Source organism: Urocitellus parryii, chromosome 7, assembly GCF_045843805.1.
Source record: "Urocitellus parryii isolate mUroPar1 chromosome 7, mUroPar1.hap1, whole genome shotgun sequence".
Lineage (NCBI taxonomy): Eukaryota > Metazoa > Chordata > Mammalia > Rodentia > Sciuridae > Urocitellus > Urocitellus parryii.
Window position 1 is genome coordinate 138,577,238 of NC_135537.1, and position 20,079 is coordinate 138,597,316.

The following is a 20,079-nucleotide window of genomic DNA, read 5'->3' on the forward strand; positions in this document are numbered from 1 at the left end:
ATACCTTGAATATCCATCATGACTGCCAAACTCTGTTAGCTAATCTGTCTTGATGAGATGGGGCAGCTTTTCAAATGTTGCATTTCCAGAGTCACCTTGGATAGCTGACAAAAGAAAATTGCTTGACTTCTCCATCTCCATCAAAACAAGTAAACTTTGTACAATTTAATTTTTAAAACTATTTTTAGTCTTTTCAAGAATAGATTTTAAAAACATGTAGTCAATGTGCACTGAGTGAGTATCAAGAGAGTAAACTTGCAGCCACATTAATACAGAGTCTTGCCAGGTGCAGTGGCACACACCTGTAATCCCAGTGGCTCAGGAGGCTGAGGCAGGAGGCTCTCAAGTTCAAAGCCAGCCTCAGCAAAAGTGAGGTGCTGATCAACTCAGTGAGACTCTGTCTCTAAATAAAATGCAAAATAGGGCTGGGGATGTGACTCAGTGGTTGAGTGCCCTGAGTTCAATCTCTGTTATATCACTCCAACCCCGCCAAAAAAAAAAAAAAAAGGGTCTTGATACATTGCCCAGGCTGGTCTCTTACCTAAGCCTTTTGAGTAGCTGGGATTACAGGTTATGTGCTACACTCAGCTCACCTTATCTTTTTTTTTTTTTTTAATTTTTATTTATTTTTGAACTCAGGGCATTTTACTACTGAGCTGCATCCCAGTCCTTAGGGATTTGCCAAGTTGCCAAGGCTGGCCTTGAACTTGCAATCCTCCTGCTTCAGCCTACTGAATTGTTGGGGTTATGGGTGTTCACCACCATGTCCAGCCCCAAAGAAGACTTCTTTTTTTTGTTTGTTTTCTTTTTTTGGTGGTTCTGAGGATTGAACCCAGGGCCTTGTGAATGCAAGACAAGCACTCTACTGACTGAGCTATATCTCCAGCCCCTTATCTTTTTAATTATGGACAATTTTAAACATACATGGTTTTAGAGAAAAAAATATAATGAACCGCATGTGCCTATCTTGTAATTTAATGCTTGTCAGTTTGTAGCCAGTCTTGTTTCATTTGTAACTCCATCCACCATCCAGATTATTTTGAAGCAGATATCAGTCATTGATTAATGTCGTTCATATATACAAAGAAATGGATTTTTTTTTTTTTGGCATTGCTAATGATCAAATCCAGGGTCCTTATGCTTGCCAGGTAAATACTTCACCACTGGGGCTGGGGATGTGGCTCAAGCGGTAGCGCGCTCGCCTGGCATGCGTGCGGCCCGGGTTCTATCCTCAGCACCACATACCAACAAAGCTGTTGTGTCCGCAGAGAGCTAAAAAAAAATAAATGTTAAAAATTCTCTCTCTCTCTCTCTCTCTCTCTCTCCCTCTCTCCTCTCTCACACTCTCTTTAAAAAAAAAACAAAAAAAAAAAACTTTACCACTAAGCTACACCCCTGCCAAGAAATGGATTTTGAAACAAGGATCCTGGGCTTTTCACAGTGGTGCACACCTGTAATTCCAGCTACTCCAGAGGCTGAGGCCAGCTTGTGAATTTAGTGAGACCCTGTCCAAAATAAAAATTTTTGAAAAGGGCTTGAGGGTATAGCTCAGTGGTAGAATCCTCGCCTAGCCTGCTTGAGGCCCTGGGTTCAGTCCCCAGCACCACACAGACACATCACACAGACCTACCAAAAAACAAAACAAAACAAACAAACAAACAAAAACAACTAAAAGTCGAGGATATTAGTAAAGCAGTGTATGTATTGCAAGACCCTGTCTGCAAATTAAAAAAATAAATAAAAAGGACTTGGGATGTAGCTAAGTAGTAGAATGCCCCAGGTTTAACCCTCAGTACCACAAGAAAAAAAAATATATTTCATATACTCCCAGTTATATTAAAAGTTATATTAAAAATTTATAGGCATTAGTAGGAAGAAGATTAAAGAGAAAAATATATATCAAAATGGTAATATGGCTCTATAAGGGTGACTTTTATTTAATTGTTTATGTATATTTTGTTCCAAATGTTTTAAAACAGACATACAATTTCTAATCAGGAAAAAAAGTCATAATTTAAAATATAAGGTATAGGTATTGGCAGGAAGCTGTGCTGTGTGGTTTGCCCTGAGGCTCTGTTCTCTCCTAGGAATGGTCCTTCTGACCAGAATAACATGTTAGAGAGAGTTTTCATAGTGTTGATAAGAATGTTCCAGGCAGGGTGAGGCTGGTCAGCAGGAAGGACAGCTAGAAATTTGCTGTCCTTGTTCAAGCCTGAGGGCAACAGTTCACCTGCTGACAGGTGGAAAATCAGCCTGTCTCCCAGGTGCTATTCTTTCCTGGATCTAGTACCAGAAAAAGGATCGAGAAGATCAGGGTAGGACTGCATGCTGGCGCCAAGCCACTGCTGTTCTTTCGGCATCTAGCCTGAGTGAAAGTTAAGGCAGGCTTGAGATTAAAGGGTAGAAAGAAAACTAACGGCAAACTAGCTGTGTGCTTTTTGGAGTATTTCTGAATCCCGGTTGAGAAGTTTGTGCCCAGAGGTGATTCTACTTTGGGGAATCTACCCTAAAGAAACAATAGCTATGTGCACATATGTTCATTCTCAAGGAAAAGAATGTTCACCTGGCTTAACCTTCGCCTCCATCTGATCTTCTGGTTGGGTTCTAAGCCTTCTCTGATCCCTTTCTCTTTTTATCTGTACTGGTTGGAGTGGAATCCCAGGCAGGAACAGTTCCCTCTTTCCCCATAGACCTAATCTTTGGATTTTCCCCGAGGTGGATATGGCTCCAGGATGTCCCCTTACAAAGCCGCTTTGCAGGTGGGACTAGCAAGGACCAGCCCAAGTATGTGAACTCTGGAACCGGGCTTGTCCTTTGAATTGCAGCATACCTAGGAGGCAGGTGTGCAGAGAATGCAGTTTGGCACCTTTCGAGCTCATCGGGGTGTGTCTGGACACACATGAGCACTTCTCATCTCTTTTCTGCTCTGCCTCTCCCTTTCCCCTCTCTGATCCTTCCTGAGAAGCCTAGGACATAGCACCCACTCTTCAAGGGAAGAGTTTTGGTTGTTTTTTGTTTTGTTTTGCAAAGCCAGGAGTGCTGCCCCCCAGCCCTTTATATTTTATTTTGGGACTGGGTCTTATAAATGTCCAGGTTGGCCTTGAACTTGCAAACCTCCTGCCTCGGCCTCCTGAGTCCCTGGAATTACAGAATCTCTGGGATTATAGGTTGTGGCATCATCGTACTTGGCTGGGAAGAGCTTTTTGTTGTGTGCTAGAAATTTTGAGGGGAGCCTAGGTGGGCTCCCAAGCCTCATTCTCTAAGGTGGCTTAGTTGGCCACATACTATAGATTCATTCATGTTCATTTTTAACCCTGGGATACCAAAAAATCTTAAGTCTCTTACTCTTCTTCTCTTCTCTTTTTGGTATTAGGGATTGAACCCAGGGGCACCTAACCACTAAGCCACATCCCCAGCCCTTTTTTATATTTTATTTTGAGACAGGGTCTTGCTAAGTTGTTTAGGGCCTCACTAAGTTGCTAAGGCTGGCTTTGAAACACACAATTCTTCTGCCTCAGCCTCCCGAGCCACTGGGTCTTATTTTCTTAATGGCTATATTGATTATACTGATTCACAAACCAGTCAGTTCACCTGAAGTGTACGATTCATTGGTTTTTAGTGTATTTATATATTTGGTATATTTTGTAGTTGTACATTCACCACTACAATCAATGCTATGACCCCAGACAGAAACCCTGTATCAATTAGTTGTCCCTCCCTCTTTACCTCCCAGGCCTTGGCAACTAGTAATCTTTGTTTTTATGGATTTACCCATTGGGGACAATTCATATAAGTGGAATCATATAATATGTGGTCTTTTGTGTCTGACTTCTTTCACTTAGCAATATGTTTTCAAGATTTATCCATGTTTTTAGGGTACGTCTTTTCTTTTTATAACCAAATACTATTGATGAAGCCAGACACACACACCTGTAATCCCAGTAATTTGGAAGCCTTAGGTAGGAGGATCCCAAGTTCAAAGCCAGTCTCAACAATTTAGGCCCTGAGCAACTTAGTGGGACCCTGTTTCTAAATAAAACATAAAAAGGGCTAGGGATGTGGTGAAGTGTCCCTGGGTTCAATCCCTACTATAAAAAACCAACCAACCAAAAAATAATAATTGAGTATACCAGATTTGTTAATCTATCCATTCATTAATGGACATTCAGGTTGTTCTCACTCTGGGCTGTGATAAGGAATGCTGCTACTGTAGACACTGACATACAAGTTTTTGTGTGAACATCTTTATTTCTCTTAGGTATGAAGTTCGGAGTCAACTTCTGGGTTGTGTGGTTACTGTGTTTTAACTGTTTGAAGAGCTGCCGGGCTGTTTTCCAAAGTGACTGAACTGTTTTTCACCAGAAGTGCATGAGCATTCCAATCCCTCTACATTCTTAACAACATGTGTTAAATCTGACTTTAGTATGGCCATCCTAGTGGGGACCAACTGGTATTTCATGTGGTTTTGATTTGCATTTCTTTGTGATTAATGATGTTGAGTATCTTTTCCTGTGGATTTTTTTTTTTTTTGTGTGCCATTTGTATATCTTCTTTGGAGAAGTGCCTGTTCACATCTTTGTCTTTCTTCTTGTTAATTCTGAGGCACTGGGGATGGAACCCAGGGATGCTCTTCCCTGTGGTATGTCCCCCAGTGCTTTTTTAAATTTTTTAAGACAGAGCCTCATTCAGTTGCCTAGGCTGTCCTCAAACTTGGGATCATTCTACCTCAACCTCACAAATAACTGGGATTACAGGCATGTACCCTTACCTGCTCCTTTGCCCATTTAAAAAATATGTTTTCTTATTAATTATAGGGGTTCTTTATATATCCTAAAACAAGCCCCTAATCATATATATGATTTTTGTAAAATTTTTTTTCCATTCTATGCATTTTGAAACTTTTTTTCCCCCAGTACTGGGGATCAAACCCAAGGCCTCATACGTGCTAGGCAAGTGCTCTACCACCGAACCACATCCCCAATCTGGCTTTTTACTTTTTCAGTGGTGTCCTTTGAAGCATGGGATTTTTTTTTTAATATTTATTTTTTTAGTTGTAGATGGACATAATACCTTTATTTTATTTGTTTTTATGTGGTGCTGAGGATTGAACCCAGGGCCTCACACGTGCCAGGTGAGCGCTCTACTGCTGAGTCACAACCCCAGCCCAAGCATGGGATTTTTTTATTTTTTATTTTTTTGCAGTGTTGCAGTGCTAGGGAGTCAACCCAGGGCCTCATGCTTGGTAGGCACTCTACCACTGAGCTGTATCCCCAACCCAGAATTTTTTTTTTAATTTTTTTTTAATTTTTTTTACTGGGGATTGAACCCAAGGGCATTCAACCAGTGAGCCACATCCCCAGCCCTCCGCTTTTTTTTTTTTTTTTTTTTTTTTTTGATACTAGGGATTGAACTCAGGACCACTGGACCACTGAGCCACATCCCCACCCCTATTTTGTATTTTATTTAGAAATACAGTCTCACTGAGTTACTTAGCACCTTGCCATTGCTGAGGCTGGCTTTGAATTTGTGATCCTCCTGCCTCAGCCTCCCGAACTGCTGGGATTACAAGTGTGCACCACCACACCTAGCCCAACCCAGAATTATAAGTTTTGGTAATGTCCATTATTTACTTACATTTGTGAGGAGAAAAAAGCAGAAATAATGAGGAACAGGCATATAACCAAGTTCCAGCTGCCTCCATTCAGCAGCAACGATTTAGCTTGCAGTAGCCATGTTTGATAAAACAAAAATGATTCAAGTCAAAAGTGGGGAAGGGGAATATAGCTTATATCCCTGGAGGCAACCTGAATTCAATGACATTGGATAGCATAACTCTCAGGAGCAACGACAGGGACATTGTGGGTGTGAGTCTACTGCATTGCAGTCTCTCCTGAGGCTGGAGAAGAAAAGCTATGGCTAGTTGTTTGGGAGGATGTACTTTGCCCCAGATCTGTCTGAATTCATGACTCTGTAGCATTTTACTGTACCTGGGTTTCTGCAGAATCACTGAGGGTTGGGCCTTGAAGTCTTGTTCAATGGGCCATCTCTTGCCCTGCACCCAGGGTGAGCTGTCATGACACAGGGCCTGATTAATTAAGGCTAATTCCACCATTAGCCTTCTCAGGTGCCCATCGCTAGGATGGGACCTCAGGTGGGAGGAGGATCCCCTATTTGTACTTAGAAATTCAGAACCAGGAACCTGCGCTGGTTTTCTTATTAGCCCTGAGGGAACTATAGAATTCTGATGGCACCTCCCAGAAACCTACTCTCTCAAAACTAAAAGCAGCTTTTGATGACATCTGGTCCTTCTGGGACTCTGATATTTTTATTTATAAAGTGACGTTCTTATCCCCAAATAGATTCTTATTTTTATCGGGCTTTCTCCCTTTGAGGGATGCCTGAGGCTCTTAACTTTGCTCTCTGGCATCTCAGTATAACCCTGAAAAGATAAGAAGGCCCCTGGCCTATGCCAGGGGCAGAAACAGGGGGATACTTAACCCCCCAAAAGTCAAACAATCATCTCTTTACATTTGGAAACCCCCTCTTTTTTGGTACTGGGGTTTGAAGCCAGGGGTGCTTGTACCACCTGAGCCACATCCCCAGCCCTGTTCATATTTTATTTTGAGACAAGTTTCTCAGGGCCTTGCTAAATTGCTGAGGCTGGCCTTGAACTTGTGATCCTCCTGTCTCAGCATCCTGACACAGGCATGCGCCACTATTACCCAACCTGATTTTTTTTTTTTTTTAATTTTCCTTTTCTTGTCTCATCCATCTCAGTCCAGAAAGGGAAAATCTGCAATTGATAGTAATCACCCCTGGACTACCCTGTGGCTTACCCTGGAGCAGGGCAGGTGAGCGAGCGTCCCTGACACTGCCTAGGCTCTGAACTCCCTCCCCTAAACCTTGCCTCTGTCCATCTTTTAGCTGCCCAACATGTTCGGCGACCTTCGGTCCACATTTATTGCCTTGATGATTGGATCCTACGCCTCCTCAGCAGTTACCTTCCCAGGAATCAAGGTAAGGGTGTGGCCATGGGTCTTCAGCAGGGTACTTTTGTGCTAGTGTATGTGCAGAGGCCTCCCCCAAGGCTCCTTAATCCTCTCTGAAAAGAGAAGTCATTGTTAGCCCTGGAGAAGGCCCCTCCCTTTCCACCCCTTGCACCTGGGCAGGATGCACCTGGGCACCACAGGAGTAAGAAAATAAAACCCCTAGGCCGTGGGGAACTGGAGGTTCAAGCATATAGCTGTAGTGTGTGACCACAGGCTGGGTTAGGGAAAGGAGGGTGGGTGAGTTCCCTCCGGTCTGAGTCCCCCTAGCCTGTTGTTGTTGGGCTGTGGCTCCTCATTAGCCAAAGCTCTGCTCTTGGCCAAGTTGCTTCAGCTGTTTCCCTCCCGGGCAGGATTCTATGTCTGTGGAAGTCACATGGGGTCAGGATGAAGCAAACACCTCCCAGTCTACCAACCCAGGTTCCCTCCCCAAATCCTGTTGCTCTGTCAGAGCTTCAGCAAGGACTTTATCCTCCCTGGGCACCAGGACCCAGTCAAAGCCACACTCCTCAGAGATGTGAAGCAGGGGGGCCGAGGGGGGGGGAGCTATTACTGATGAGGGGAGGCAGTCCCAGATGTGGACTGGTCACCTAGGAATCAAGGTGGTAGGAGGTAGGAATCTAGGACCAGCTGTCCTGTGGACTTTGGAGGTTCTTTTGCTCCTAGATGGTGAAGAAGCCTACAAATTCCTCTACCTTTTCTCAGTGTCTATAACTGCTGGCCTCCTCCCTGGGCAGCTGTAGCTGGGCAGCTGTATGCCAATACTTTGGGGATTCTCATGTAGACACTGGAAATAATCAGTACTCACAGCAGTAACTGTTAGCTTACTCAGCACTCGCATTCTCACGCCCACCTACCACACAACACTCTAAGGACCCATGCCAGCGTCACACCCATTGCACAGAGGAGCTGAGGGAGATGCATTCATATGTGCACGTATGCCTCAAAGCTACCTTGTTCACGCTTCTGTGGACAGGGTCAGCAGCCTCCTGTCCTCAGGGAGCTGGACTAACAGCAGACAAGTAAATCCATCAAGCAATGCGCTGATCTCACCCAGGGCTGCTCGCTGTGGGCCAGTGAGGCAGACGTGACAGTGATGGGGTAGTAAGCAAAGGCCTCTCCAAGGCGGTGACCTTTGGTCCAAGTTAGTGACATGCCAGGGCCAGGCAAGTTGGAATTATTGGAATGCAGGGTTTTGGATGACCAATGGGCCAGCCAGGCTGCCAGGGCTGTGCCTCCTCCTGCAGCTCAGCACAGGGAAGCAGGGGCTTCCAGGTGCCTACTGCCCACTCTGACTCTGACCCTTTGTCCCCATGTGCCTGGCAGCTCATCTACGACTCGGGTGCCTCTTTCATCGTCATCCTTGTGGTTTGGGCAGGCTGCTCTGGGCTGGTTTTCCTCAACTGCTTCTTTAACTGGCCGCTGGAGCCCTTCCCGGGGCCGGAGGACATGGACTACTCGTAAGTCTGCACACTTTTGGCCCCAACCCTCATGCTAGCCAGGGTCCTGGGTCACCAACAGACACTATCCTGTGGCTTCCAGGGTGAAGATCAAGTTCAGCTGGCTGGGCTTTGACCACAAGATCACAGGGAAACAGTTCTATAAGCAGGTGACCACCGTGGGACGCCGCCTGAGCGTGGGCAGCTCCATGCGGAGTGCCAAGGAGCAGGCGGCACTGCAGGAGGGCCACAAGCTGTGCCTGTCCACTGTCGACCTGGAGGTGAAGTGCCAGCCAGATGCTGCAGGTATTCACCGCACGGCCCCCACCCCCCAGGTCTGCCTGAGACCTCAGTGTCTGCGCCCTGGGTGATTGGGAGGAGCTGCCAACCCAGAACTGGAGGGGGTGGTTCCAGCACCCCCTTTATTAGGGCCAGTACTAACTGAGGCTCTGTGGTATCATCTCATTAAATTCCTACTTCATCCTGGAGGGCTTGGTGGCATCACTTGCCCAGTTTTACAGATGGGCACACTAAAGTTCAGGAGGGTGAGAGTTTTACCCAGCTCCAGCACCAGCACAATGAACCCCACCGGGCTCTTCCTTATTTTCCCCTGCCAGTCTCCATCGTGGAGTGACTTGGTCAGCATTTTGGGCCTCCCTTCCTCTCTCGCACTCAGCTCCTGGCTGCTGAGTGGGCTGTGTGCCTCAGCCCTGAGCCCTGTACCTTTTCCCTGCAGCGGCCCCCTCGTTCATGCACAGCGTGTTCAGCCCCATCCTGCTGCTCAGTCTGGTTACCATGTGCGTCACGCAGCTGCGCCTCATCTTCTACATGGGGGCCATGAACAGCATCCTTGAGTTCCTGGTCAGTGGCGACCAGAAGACAGGTAGGTGCCCCAAGAGTGCCATTCACTGCCACCAGCTAGGGTCATGCCCCACAGCCACCTACTGGAGTGTGTTAGGCTGAGCTGGACCAGAAGGGCCCTGAAATGGCAGTGTCTGTGGCTCTGTTTGCTGTTAGAACTATTTCACCACAGCCAGCCCTGACTGTTCTCAGGTCTCCATCAGGGTTTCCCGGTTTAGGAGGGAGGGAAGGACCAAAATAGCTCCATGTGTTTAGGGCGTGGGGTGTATGTTTTCCAGTGCTGGCGGGGAGGGCTGAAGGATGTGTCTGTAAATGAAAACAGGGCAGACTTCTCCACCTGAGTGACACAGAAGGCCAGCAAGTCTAGCCCCATGTAGACTGGAGTCTCCATGTGTGGAGCTTCTGGGGGTCAAGGAGGAGGACATAGTCCTGGGTGGAGACTTTTGGGTACATACTGGAATCCGTGCCCTATATGGGTAAAACAGGAAGGCAAAGATTTCCTGGGAGCATCATAATCCAGTTAAGGCTTGTTAACTCCGGGAAACAGAACTGATAACCCATGCGAAAACAGCGAAGGTCTTCAGCTGATTAGAGGTTTTGCTCCTACAAAGAAAGTCAGTACTTCCCCAGGGCCTAGCTGAGTCAGCTTTAGTCATCCCCAATGGGACAAACACATTCGGCAAATCCTTTTATTGGCAGACTCACTGGCATGCAACTTTCTTTTGTTGGTTTACTTGTTTTTCACTGTGGGGAAGACATGATAGGCCTTGTAAGGGGTGAAACAAAAGTTTATAACTAGGGTAAGAAATCCTGTTTTAACAAAGGCAAAAGATAGCAAAGGGAACTAGGTAACACTATTCCCTCAGTACCAAAAAAAAATAAAAAGTGCTGGGGATGTGGTTCAGTGGTGCCTGGTAAGCGTAAGACCCTGAGTTCAATTCTTAGTACCAAAAGAAAAAAGTAGAGGAAATTGGGCCAGGAAGTTTGGTCTATGGTAGTAGACAAGGGAGTCTGAGAGTAAAGCAAAGGGGAGAAGGACTAAATAGTGTGTGCAAAAATGTGTAATGAAGCCGGGTGCAGCGGCACATATCTGTAATCCCAGCAGCTCAGGAGGCTAAGGCAGGAAGATTTCGAGTTCAAAGCCAGCCTCAGCAAAAATCAAGGTGCTAAACAACTCAGTGAGACCCTGTCTCTAAATAAAATATAAAATTGGGCTGGGGATGTGGCTCACAGGTTGAGTGCCCCAGAGTTCAATCCTGGGTACCAAAAAAAAAAAAAAAAGAGTATAATGAACGTGAATGCAGTAAAGGGCCTCAGGAGCTGTATAGGGGGGGAAAAAAACCTATATAGCTTTGTTTAGTCTAATGATGTTCTCCCAAATTTATAACATATAGGAACCCTTAAAAAAAATTTTTTTTTTTTTAACTTGGGCTGAGTTCAGGGTTTCCTTGAACTCCTGGGCTCATGTAATCCTCCTGCCTCAGCCTCCTGCATAACTGGGGTCATATGCATATCATTGTACCCACCAGAACCCCCTTTGTAGCTAGTATAGTGGCACATGCCTGTAATCCCCTCGGCTTGGGAGGCAGGAGGATTACAAGTTCAAAGCCAGCCCCAGCAATTTAGTGAGACCCTGTCTCAAAAAAAATAAAAAGGGGCTGGACATGGTAGTACATGCCTATAATCCCAGAGTTTTGGAAGGCTGAGACAGCAGAATTGAGAATTCAAAGCCAGCCTCAGCAAAAGCGAGGTACTAAGCAACTCAGTGAGACCCTGTCACTAAATAAAATACAAGATAGGCCTGGGGATGTGGCTCAGTGGTGGAGTGCCCCAGAGTTCAAACCTCAGTACCAAAAAATAAAATAGAAAATGCTGGGGATGTGGCTCAGTGGTGCCTGATAAGCGTAAGACCCTGGGTTCAATTTATAGTTCCAAAAAAAGAAGTAGAGGAAATTGGGCCAGGAAGTTTGGTCTATGGTAGTAGACAAGGCATTGATCTTCCCCAGCATGTTCCTCTGGAACCCAACATCTAAAGCCCTATGGCCCTAGCTCTTCCCAGAGGGGCTGCCATAGGGTCAGGGAGCTGGTAGAGTATAAGGACCAGCTCTGGTATCAAATGGTTTGCCTGGTTGTCCGGTGGATTCTTTGACCTTTCGCTTTGAGTGCAGCAGGAGGTAACTGACAGAGCAGCATTCCCACAGGGTCACGCGGCAGTGGGGGACCCTGATTCTGCAAGGCCTTCTGCACGCAGCACATCACTTCCCCATCACTTTGCCCAGCCAGCACCACAGGCCTGACTCACCAGCCTGCCTGCAATGAGGCACCGGCAGACAGGAAAATGTCAGCCGGCGCCTGGGCTGGGCCTGCTCCCAGATCCACTGCAGGGAGCCTGCTGCAGTCTCAGCCTGCTGAGTGCTCTGAGCAGGTCTTGGTGGGAAGAGGTGTGTGAACACTAGCCTGCCTCCTCCCCCATCCCCTCTAATGGCCTTTCCTACCACTAACCTTTGTCTTTTCTGCTTTTTCCGCCTTTGCTTTCTCAATGCAGTGATGGCCACGGGTAAGCAGGGGGTTGTCAGGGAACATTGCAACACCCCTCCCCGCCAGTCTCTCTTCAAAGGGAGATTTCTCACCTTGAACTCTCATCATCCTGCTTGGGGTGGGGGTGGGGCAGGGCAATCAACTTTCAGCTATCTCCCTGAAACTGTGCTCCTGTCCTTTATAACTTTAAGTCTCTTTGCTGATGAAAGCCTTTACGTCACAGTCCTGATGAGTGGTGCCTTCCTGGGTTAGTCCTAGAGGCAGAAAACTAATGGCCAGTCACACGCAAAGGCTCCATCGTGGGCATTGGTAATTTTGTGGTTCCCAAGTCATAGTGACTTCTTAGAACTTCTGATGAGGGGGATCATTGTGACATACTGTATTTTATTAGCTGTTTCTGGGAAGTAGGCAGAGGATTTGGAGCAGAAAATTGAGTGATCTGCCTCTTGCCCAGCTCTGATTTCAGAGGTTGTCTCTGGGCTCTCCCCAAGACCTGCAGTGACAAAGGGGCTCAGAGGCAGACCCCAGAAGGACTTGTGGGTACCTTCCCAAGGCCTGCTCAGCCTGTGCCCTAGGGCTCTGTGCAGGAGCCCCTGTGACGCAACTCCTTCCTCCCCAGTTGCCCTCTATACCTCCATCTTCGGCGCACTCCAGCTGCTCTGCCTGCTGACTGCACCTGTTATCGGCTACATCATGGACTGGAGGCTGAAGGAGTGCGAAGACACCTCTGAGGAGCCCGAGGAGAAGGACACTGCCCAGTGCGTAGGCAGAGCCACGGCCCTGCTCAGCCCCTGGAGAAGGCCCACTGAGTCTCAAGTTAGGCAGGGACAGGGTGGAGGGTTCAATTTTTTAGGCAGCAGGAGGGCAGGAGCGGAGTGTGCTCTGTAGTCTGGAAACTCTTTGAAGATACTCATGCAGCCAGCCCCCTGCACATTCAGGTCTTCAGTCTCTTTATGGAAATTCTTTGGTATGCTAAAGTTTGGAGGCACAAAGCAGGAGAGAAACCAGAAGGGAGACCTATGGCCCCAGGATGGCCCTCAGATCCTTGGCATGAATAGCACTATGGGACCATCTTGCCCATGGGGTTTATTCCACTCAGTTTGAGTAGTAAGATTTAATAACCAATATATTAATAGATTTGTTGATGATTGGGAGGATTAAGCAAGGTGCTGGAGCCTTACTTTATGGAAGGGTTGGGCTTTTAAGATCAGAGGATGAATTAAATGCCATCTTCTGAGACTCCACCTTAATATAATAAGCTGCTATTTATTGTATCAGGCCCAGTGCCAAGCACTTAACACACAATACCTCAGTTAAGCCTCACTTCACCACAGGGAGGTGTGTACTAGTGTTATACCCATTTCACAGATGAGAGAACTGAAGCTGGGAGTCTGAGTCGTTTGCCTGAGGTCACATAGTTAGGAAGTGGTGGGCCTGGGACTCCCTGCAGATCCCTGAGCACTTGGCATTGGTTCTTAGACATGGGATCATCCATGGAGTCTAGGTGTGGGTGGTGAGACTGGACTTCGTAATAGTTAATTCACAAGGAAATAATTACAGAGCATGCTCTGTTATCTATCTGTTATCTGTCCCACAGCCAAGAGGTTATTTGTGCCCATCCTGGTTCCATCTGCTACATGTTTATTTCCCCTTCACCCTCTCTGCACCCCAAGGGGAAATCCACTCATTCCCTTATTTGGCTCATTATCTAGCTGATCCCCAGCTTCCTGTGAGATCTGGGTGAACTCAAGGCAATGGCGCAGTGAGGCTCCCCACACCCTAGGTGGGCGCATACCTCCCTCCCCCTCATTGGCACTTCAGTGAAGTAGGGTAGTGTGTAGAGGGCCACCTTCTCGGGTCTGAGACCCTCCACTGACGTTCATACCTGGTGCTCAATGTAGAAGTTGGACCAGGGAGTGTCCCTAGTTCTCTGACACAATCGCTAAGATGCACTTGGGTGGCCTGTGAGTTTTGCATCAGTCGGCATGCTGGGACTCCCAAGGCCTGACTTTTGGGAAAGGTCCACCTTCCTCCAGGGACCCTCCCAGTTCCAGTATATGTTCCATCTCCACAGAGGTGAGAAGAAGAAGAAGCGAGACCGTCAGATCCAGAAGGTCACCAATGCCATGCGGGCCTTCGCCTTTACAAACCTGCTGCTTGTGGGCTTTGGGGTGACTTGCCTCATTCCCAATCTCCCTCTACAGGTGGGTATGGGGAGAGGGAGAGGCCAGGTGGGGAATGGGACAAGAAAGAATGTTGTTTAGAGACTAGAAGTCACTGATAAAGCAATGTGACTTCACTCTTTCAACTTAACCAATCAACCAATGCCAACCCACCAAACAAGCCACCATTATTTATAGAGGGCCTGCTACCTGCTAGGCTCTGTGTTCAATGGAAGAGGGAGCTATACAGGAGGGGTTTTTGTTGTTGTTGTTGTTTTATTTTTTTTTTAAATGTTTTGTAGTTGTAAAGGGACATCATGCCTTTATTTTATTAATTTTTTTATGTGGTGCTAAGGTTTGAATTCAGTGCCTCACACATGCTAGGCAAGTGCTCTGCCTACTATTGAGTTATATCCCTTCCTGTTTATTTATTCATTTATTTACTTATTTTTAGTTGTATATGGACTCAATGCCTTTATTTGTTTTTATGTGGTGCTAGGATCAAACTCAGTGCCTCATACTTGTGAGGCAAGTGCTCCATCACTGAGCTAAAACTCCAGCCTTCCCCCCCCCCCCTTACTTTTTTATTTTGAGACAGAATCTTACTAAGTTATCCAGGCTGGTCTCAAATTTGCCATCCTCCTGCCTCAGCTTCCCCAGTTCTTGGGATTACAAGCACTCACCATCACACCCAGCTTGTAAAGGAGATTTGGATTGTCTTTCACAGAACTGTTCTTTGTGAAGGCACATTGTTCTCCTTAGTCTCTTGGACATCTCACATACCATGAGAACCACCATCATGCATTTACTGGAACTCTGTGGGATAGTTGTGTGGTTACTTGTTTTTCATTTGCTCAAACAGCTGGAATCTGATGTCCAAAGAGGTCTAGCCAATCTGTGGTGTGGTTGGGAGACTCTGCCTCCCTAGAACAAGAATGCCCACAGGGCCTCTACCCTGGAGACAGTGGAGAAAGACCATGATCATGGCTTGGCATCTGGGTTCAAAGGCTTAATTTCTTTGCACAATATTTCTGATGTTTTAGAAACCTGACTCTTGTCAGAGATTGCAAGCAAGGTAGACCTTGTCATCTGTCTGGCCCCATCCTTTGATCTGTGAAAGTGTTCTAACAGTAGATTTTGGCTCAGTCCCAAGTTCACAAACTATGAAGGGATACAAGTGATGGCATTGCTTTCAGATGGGCGTAGCCCAAGTCCAGATGGTATCTTGCACCTTGCACAGTAGGAAAGCAAGAGTCCCTCCCTATTTACGAATGGCCAGGTGTTGAAGTACATTGAACACACAGGTGTGCACACCCACGGATTCTGTTATGTGTCTGCGTCAACACTGGGGTATAGACCACAGTAAGCCATGGGAGGCTGTGCTAGTTCTAGGTGGGAGGGTCCTTGCTTCCTGGGTGTCTCCCCTGGCCTTCTGCAATACTGGAAGACCCTTGCCCTGACCATCTTGCCTGATTAAAGGGCAGTGCTTAGTGGGCGACAGCCAACTGTTGGTTTGCCCCTGCTCCTGTGACTCAAGACCTCAAGAACTGGAGGGCATGGGGCAAGGTGAAGACCCTGGTGGTCTTCTGCTCATTCTCTGTTCTCCCTCCCTCAGATCTTCTCCTTCATCCTGCACACGATCGTACGAGGATTTATCCACTCTGCTGTTGGGGGCCTGTACGCTGCTGTGTAAGTTCTAGCAACTGTGGGCATTCTAGCGGACAAGGAGGAGGGCATGACCTGGGGAGCTTGTTGTGGGACTGAGAAGACCCTGAGGCTGAGCCAAACTGCCAAGGCAGGGTTCATCTTCTTGCATGAGGGGATGAGTACTATGGTTTCTACTGGGCGTGTGTAGGCAAAGCCATACCTGATCCATGGTCAGTGGTCAGTGGACAGACAGTTGGGTGCACACAAGACTTGGCATTTAACATGAAATCGGTTCTCCCAGCCACAGTCAGTGACCCCGTGCAGCACAGCACGTAGGGCCTCTGGGGCTGCTGCTCATCCGAGTCTAGGGCTGCCCTGGCTGCTCACTGGGAAGTACAGGGATGGGTTCTGGCTGCTGAAAGCTACATGTTGAAATTCTAATGGCCCTCAACAAGGACAGCGACATAGATGGCTGAGCCCAGAATGTGCCAGACAGTTCTCACCCAGAGCCTAAATGGCCCAGTGCCGGCCACAGCCTTCTCAAACCTCGGCTAAAATGAAACCCTATCTTTATTCAGAAGCCACCCAGCTGTTCCCCCTTTGACCCAGGGATTGGCCCCAAAACTGGAACCCAGATACCGTCATCCACGTCTGTGACTAGGAGACCAGCTCATTCCTTGCGGGGAGCCCCTTCCCACCTCTGGGCAGCAAAGCCTGATGTTTGCCGAGATTTAACCCAGAACTCACTCCCTTTTCCAGCAGTATCCCATGGGGGTCATTCCAGGTCTGCCTGGCCCCCGCCTGGCCCCCCTAGGCCTGGAGGAAGTTGTGGCTGCCCTGGCAGGACGGGAGGGAATCGGGGAGAGCAGTGATGCTGAGTTTCCGTGATTACACAACACTCCCCGGGAGGAGGGTGCCGCAGAGCCAGGCCCAGCCTCCAACCTGTTCCCTGGGCCTGTTTCCCAAGCCGCAGACTCCTGTTGGCACCACGTCCCCACTCGGCTCAGCCAGACACCCACAAGGCCCAGGCACATCTGGGTGGGGCAGGTCGGGTGGGCCCTCTGCAGAGTCTGGGGCCTCGGGCTGGGCCAAAAGAGAAACTGCAGAACTGCTCAGCAGAAAGTAATCCAGGGACTCGGAGGCTGTTCTGGCCTCTCCCTTCAAGCAGGTGTAGCCCAGGGCACCAGCACACCTTGACCAGCTGAAGCCAAGGCATTGTTTGCCTGAGAATGGCCCTGACTGTGACAGGTCTCAATTGCTCCAACAGGTACCCCTCCACGCAGTTCGGCAGCCTCACGGGACTGCAGTCTCTGATCAGTGCGCTCTTTGCTCTCCTGCAGCAGCCACTATTTTTGGCCATGATGGGTCCCCTCCAAGGAGACCCTCTGTGGGTAAGAAGGGTTAGAACAGGGTGTCACAGACATCTGCTCCACTCTACTAACTGGGAGCTGGGGGCTTCAGAGCACGGATGATAGGCAATTTGGGAACTTGGTTAGAACTATGTCCCCTTGTAAATGGTGGCCAGGCAGAAAGAGAAAAATGACCTCTCTGGACTTGATTTTGGGGTAAGTAGAAGAGAGGTCCTGTCCCAGGCCCTCCTGCATTCTTAACCAAGTACCAGGAGTTGTCACAGCCCCAGCCCCACCCTGGAGACTCAGATCAATAGATCTAAGGTGGAGGGCCAGGCCCTGAGGGCTGCTGGTAGCCTGTGGGGAATCGGGGAATTCAGATGCTGGAATGTGGAGTGACGGCCCTGGGATCTCTTGAACCTTCCTGTTCATTTTTTCCTCTTCTCTCTTGTAACCAACTCTTTTCTCCAAACCTGAGTGTGAGGGGGGTGTTGAGCTGGGCGCTGCCTGGCCCCCACCCCCTGTGATGGCCCTCTCCTCCCCACCTCCCAGGTGAATGTGGGGCTGCTCATCATGAGCATGCTGGGCTTCTGCCTGCCCCTCTACCTGATCTGCTACCGGCGCCAGCTGGAAAGGCAGCTGCAGCAGAAGAGGGAAGAGGACAAGCTTTTCCTCAAGATCAATGGCTCATCCAACCGGGAGGCTTTCGTGTAGCACTGACCACCTCAGGACTGTGGCCTCCTGCCCATGCTTCAGTGACTGATCAGTGTCCTCCTCCTCACCCCAGAGGACCCCATGCACCCCCAGGATCCTCTCCTTCACCATGTTGGAGTCCATGCTCCCTCTCAGGGCTTTGGTCCTGCCTCGGAGCTCCGCGGTGAAAGGATGGGAGAGGGCCCAGGATGAGCAATTTTCCTACTGTTGGAAGCAGGGCCGCCTTGGCTTTGCTCTGCCACCCCAAGGGACCCCAGGGCCTTGGGTCTCCATGGTGCCTGCAGGAGGAGCCCAAAGCACTCCCAGCAGGCAGGCTCTCTCCCTTAAGGGTCTGGATTCTGCCTTTTGCCAAAGCAGAGGGGCCTGCCATCCACTGCCCACCACCTGCCTCTCGGCTGCATGCCCACCGACCACACCTGCCTGAGGACAAAGGCTTGCACTGTCTGCAACCCCCTCGCCTGGCCCCTCAGCCTCCTCCCATGGTCAGTCTGTGGCTGCCTGAGGAAGGAAGGACCCGCTTCCTGTTGTTGGTGCTAACCCCTTTGTAATCCCAGCCCCCTGTGGCCTGTCCATGGCTTGTCCTCTCATTTGAGGCCTGTGGAGAAGCCCCCTGGCTCACAGCCTAGTGTGGGGATGGAGGGCAGGATGGCCATACTAAGCCTCAGGAGCCCTGGACAAGGCTGCTTGGTTGCTCCTCACCTCCTCCCTCAGGGCTGGGGGCAGGTGGGGAGAATGTTTCCACTGCCACCCTCGGTCCAGTCTGTGACCTGAAGGGAATTAAAGGGCACCACCAGGGTACCTCCCTGACACACACACACAGAGTTGTTCCTGTGGGGTGGAAATAAGGCTGTGCTGACAGACATGGAGGCCCAGACCTGTACAGGGAAGGAGACTGATCCATGAGGGACCGAGGGGGGGTGTGTTTGTGTGGAATGTGTGTACATGTGGTGTGTGAGATGAGGATGAGCCCTAGGGTCTGTCCTTATGCCCACCAACCAGGCCAGAAGCCCACTGGGCCTGCGGCAGCCCCAGGGTTGGGGAGTCAGTCTGGCTCAGGACGTGGAGCTTGTCCGGAGCCACAGCGCCCCCTGCTGGCAGATTCTGCCAGGGCCCTGGAGCTGTTTACAAGGGAGAAGCCAAGCCTGCCTGGCTGGTTACCCCACCCAACTTGACTGCCCCCAGAAATGTGTCTGAGACCTGCTGGGTGCTGAGAGGAGTGGGCTGATTTTTAGGTCTTTAGTTTTTCTTCTCGTAAGTTTTATCATACTTCTTTTTATAAAGCAATAAATCCATTTTTCCTCCCAGTAAGGGCCGCCCCGCCTACCATATCAGTTGATGGCAGTGTGTGTTTGTTTTGAGCCTGAGAAGAAAAGGCAGGACAAGATGTTCTGCCACTGACCAGCCCCAGCTGTACTCTGCTGCTCATCATTTCTTGGGTGACCTGACTGGGGAGGGGCAGTGAGCCAGGAAAAGACCTTACGTCTGCCTCCACCCCAGACAAATTGGGCTGTGCGGAAGTGTGGGCCACCCCCTCTGCTGCCTGTCCCAGCCAGACAAGCTAATCCAAACCCCGTCTCAGCACCTACACAGATTTCCTGTCACTGCTCCACAACCCCAAGGATTCCTCCTGAGTGTAGGATATAGGGTGACCCAAGAGAACTGCAGGCTCAGAGAACAGTGTCAGGATATGGTGGACAAACAGAAGAGGAGGGGACAGACTCAGGCCTAATTTGAGCTCCATAGTAACAGCTGGCCACTGAATCTCTTAGGCTCAAGATTGCTTAAATATTAAAAATCAACCCATCTGGGCCACCTGTAATCTCTGAGGCAAGAAAGATGACATATTTGAGGTCAGCCTTGGCAACTTAGTAAGACCTTCAGCAATTTAGTGAGATTCTGTCTTAAAAAGGGTTGGGGATGTAGCTCAGTGGTAAAGTACCTTGTGTTCAATAATCAGTACCCCCCCCAAAAAAAAAATCAGAACCCAACAAATAATGGGCTTGGGGTTTAGCTCAGTGTAGAGCACATATTTAGCATGTGTAAGGCCTTAGGTTCCAAACCCATCATCTCCCTGTCCTCCCCACCCCCACTAAAAAAAAAAAAACTGACATTTTCCAAACCACTACCCAGGTGCTGGTCTATGATGTGTTAATGGTTATTCTAATTTAAAAGATGTATAGTCTAATTTTGGAAATGCTCATGGTACTCTTTGAGGGTCTCTAAGAAGGGGTATGTGTACTGTTGCGGCCTGGCTCTAACCACCAGAGCCATCCCCAACATGTGGCCCATGGCTATCTGCAGCAGAGGCTCCTGGCTGTTGGTT

General features: G+C 48.7%; 1 protein-coding gene across 3 annotated transcripts in view; it reads left to right on the plus strand.

The window, feature by feature from the left end:
• The window catches only part of Slc43a2 (solute carrier family 43 member 2), a 44,270-nt gene extending 24,499 nt beyond the window's left edge, over positions 1–19,771 (plus strand). For 2 of the 3 annotated variants that reach the window (XM_026388997.2, XM_026388998.2), the window contains exons 6-14: positions 6,925–7,017; positions 8,373–8,506; positions 8,589–8,791; positions 9,222–9,368; positions 12,504–12,642; positions 13,959–14,088; positions 15,662–15,735; positions 16,961–17,084; positions 17,595–19,771. In XM_026388997.2, the coding sequence (XP_026244782.1) occupies positions 6,925–7,017; positions 8,373–8,506; positions 8,589–8,791; positions 9,222–9,368; positions 12,504–12,642; positions 13,959–14,088; positions 15,662–15,735; positions 16,961–17,084; positions 17,595–17,756 (1,206 nt within the window). In that variant the 3' untranslated portion in view covers positions 17,757–19,771. The remainder of the gene's footprint in view (positions 1–6,924; positions 7,018–8,372; positions 8,507–8,588; positions 8,792–9,221; positions 9,369–12,503; positions 12,643–13,958; positions 14,089–15,661; positions 15,736–16,960; positions 17,085–17,594) is intronic. The other variant, XM_077801155.1, reaches the window with a different exon arrangement.
• Positions 19,772–20,079: the final 308 nt, after the last annotated feature.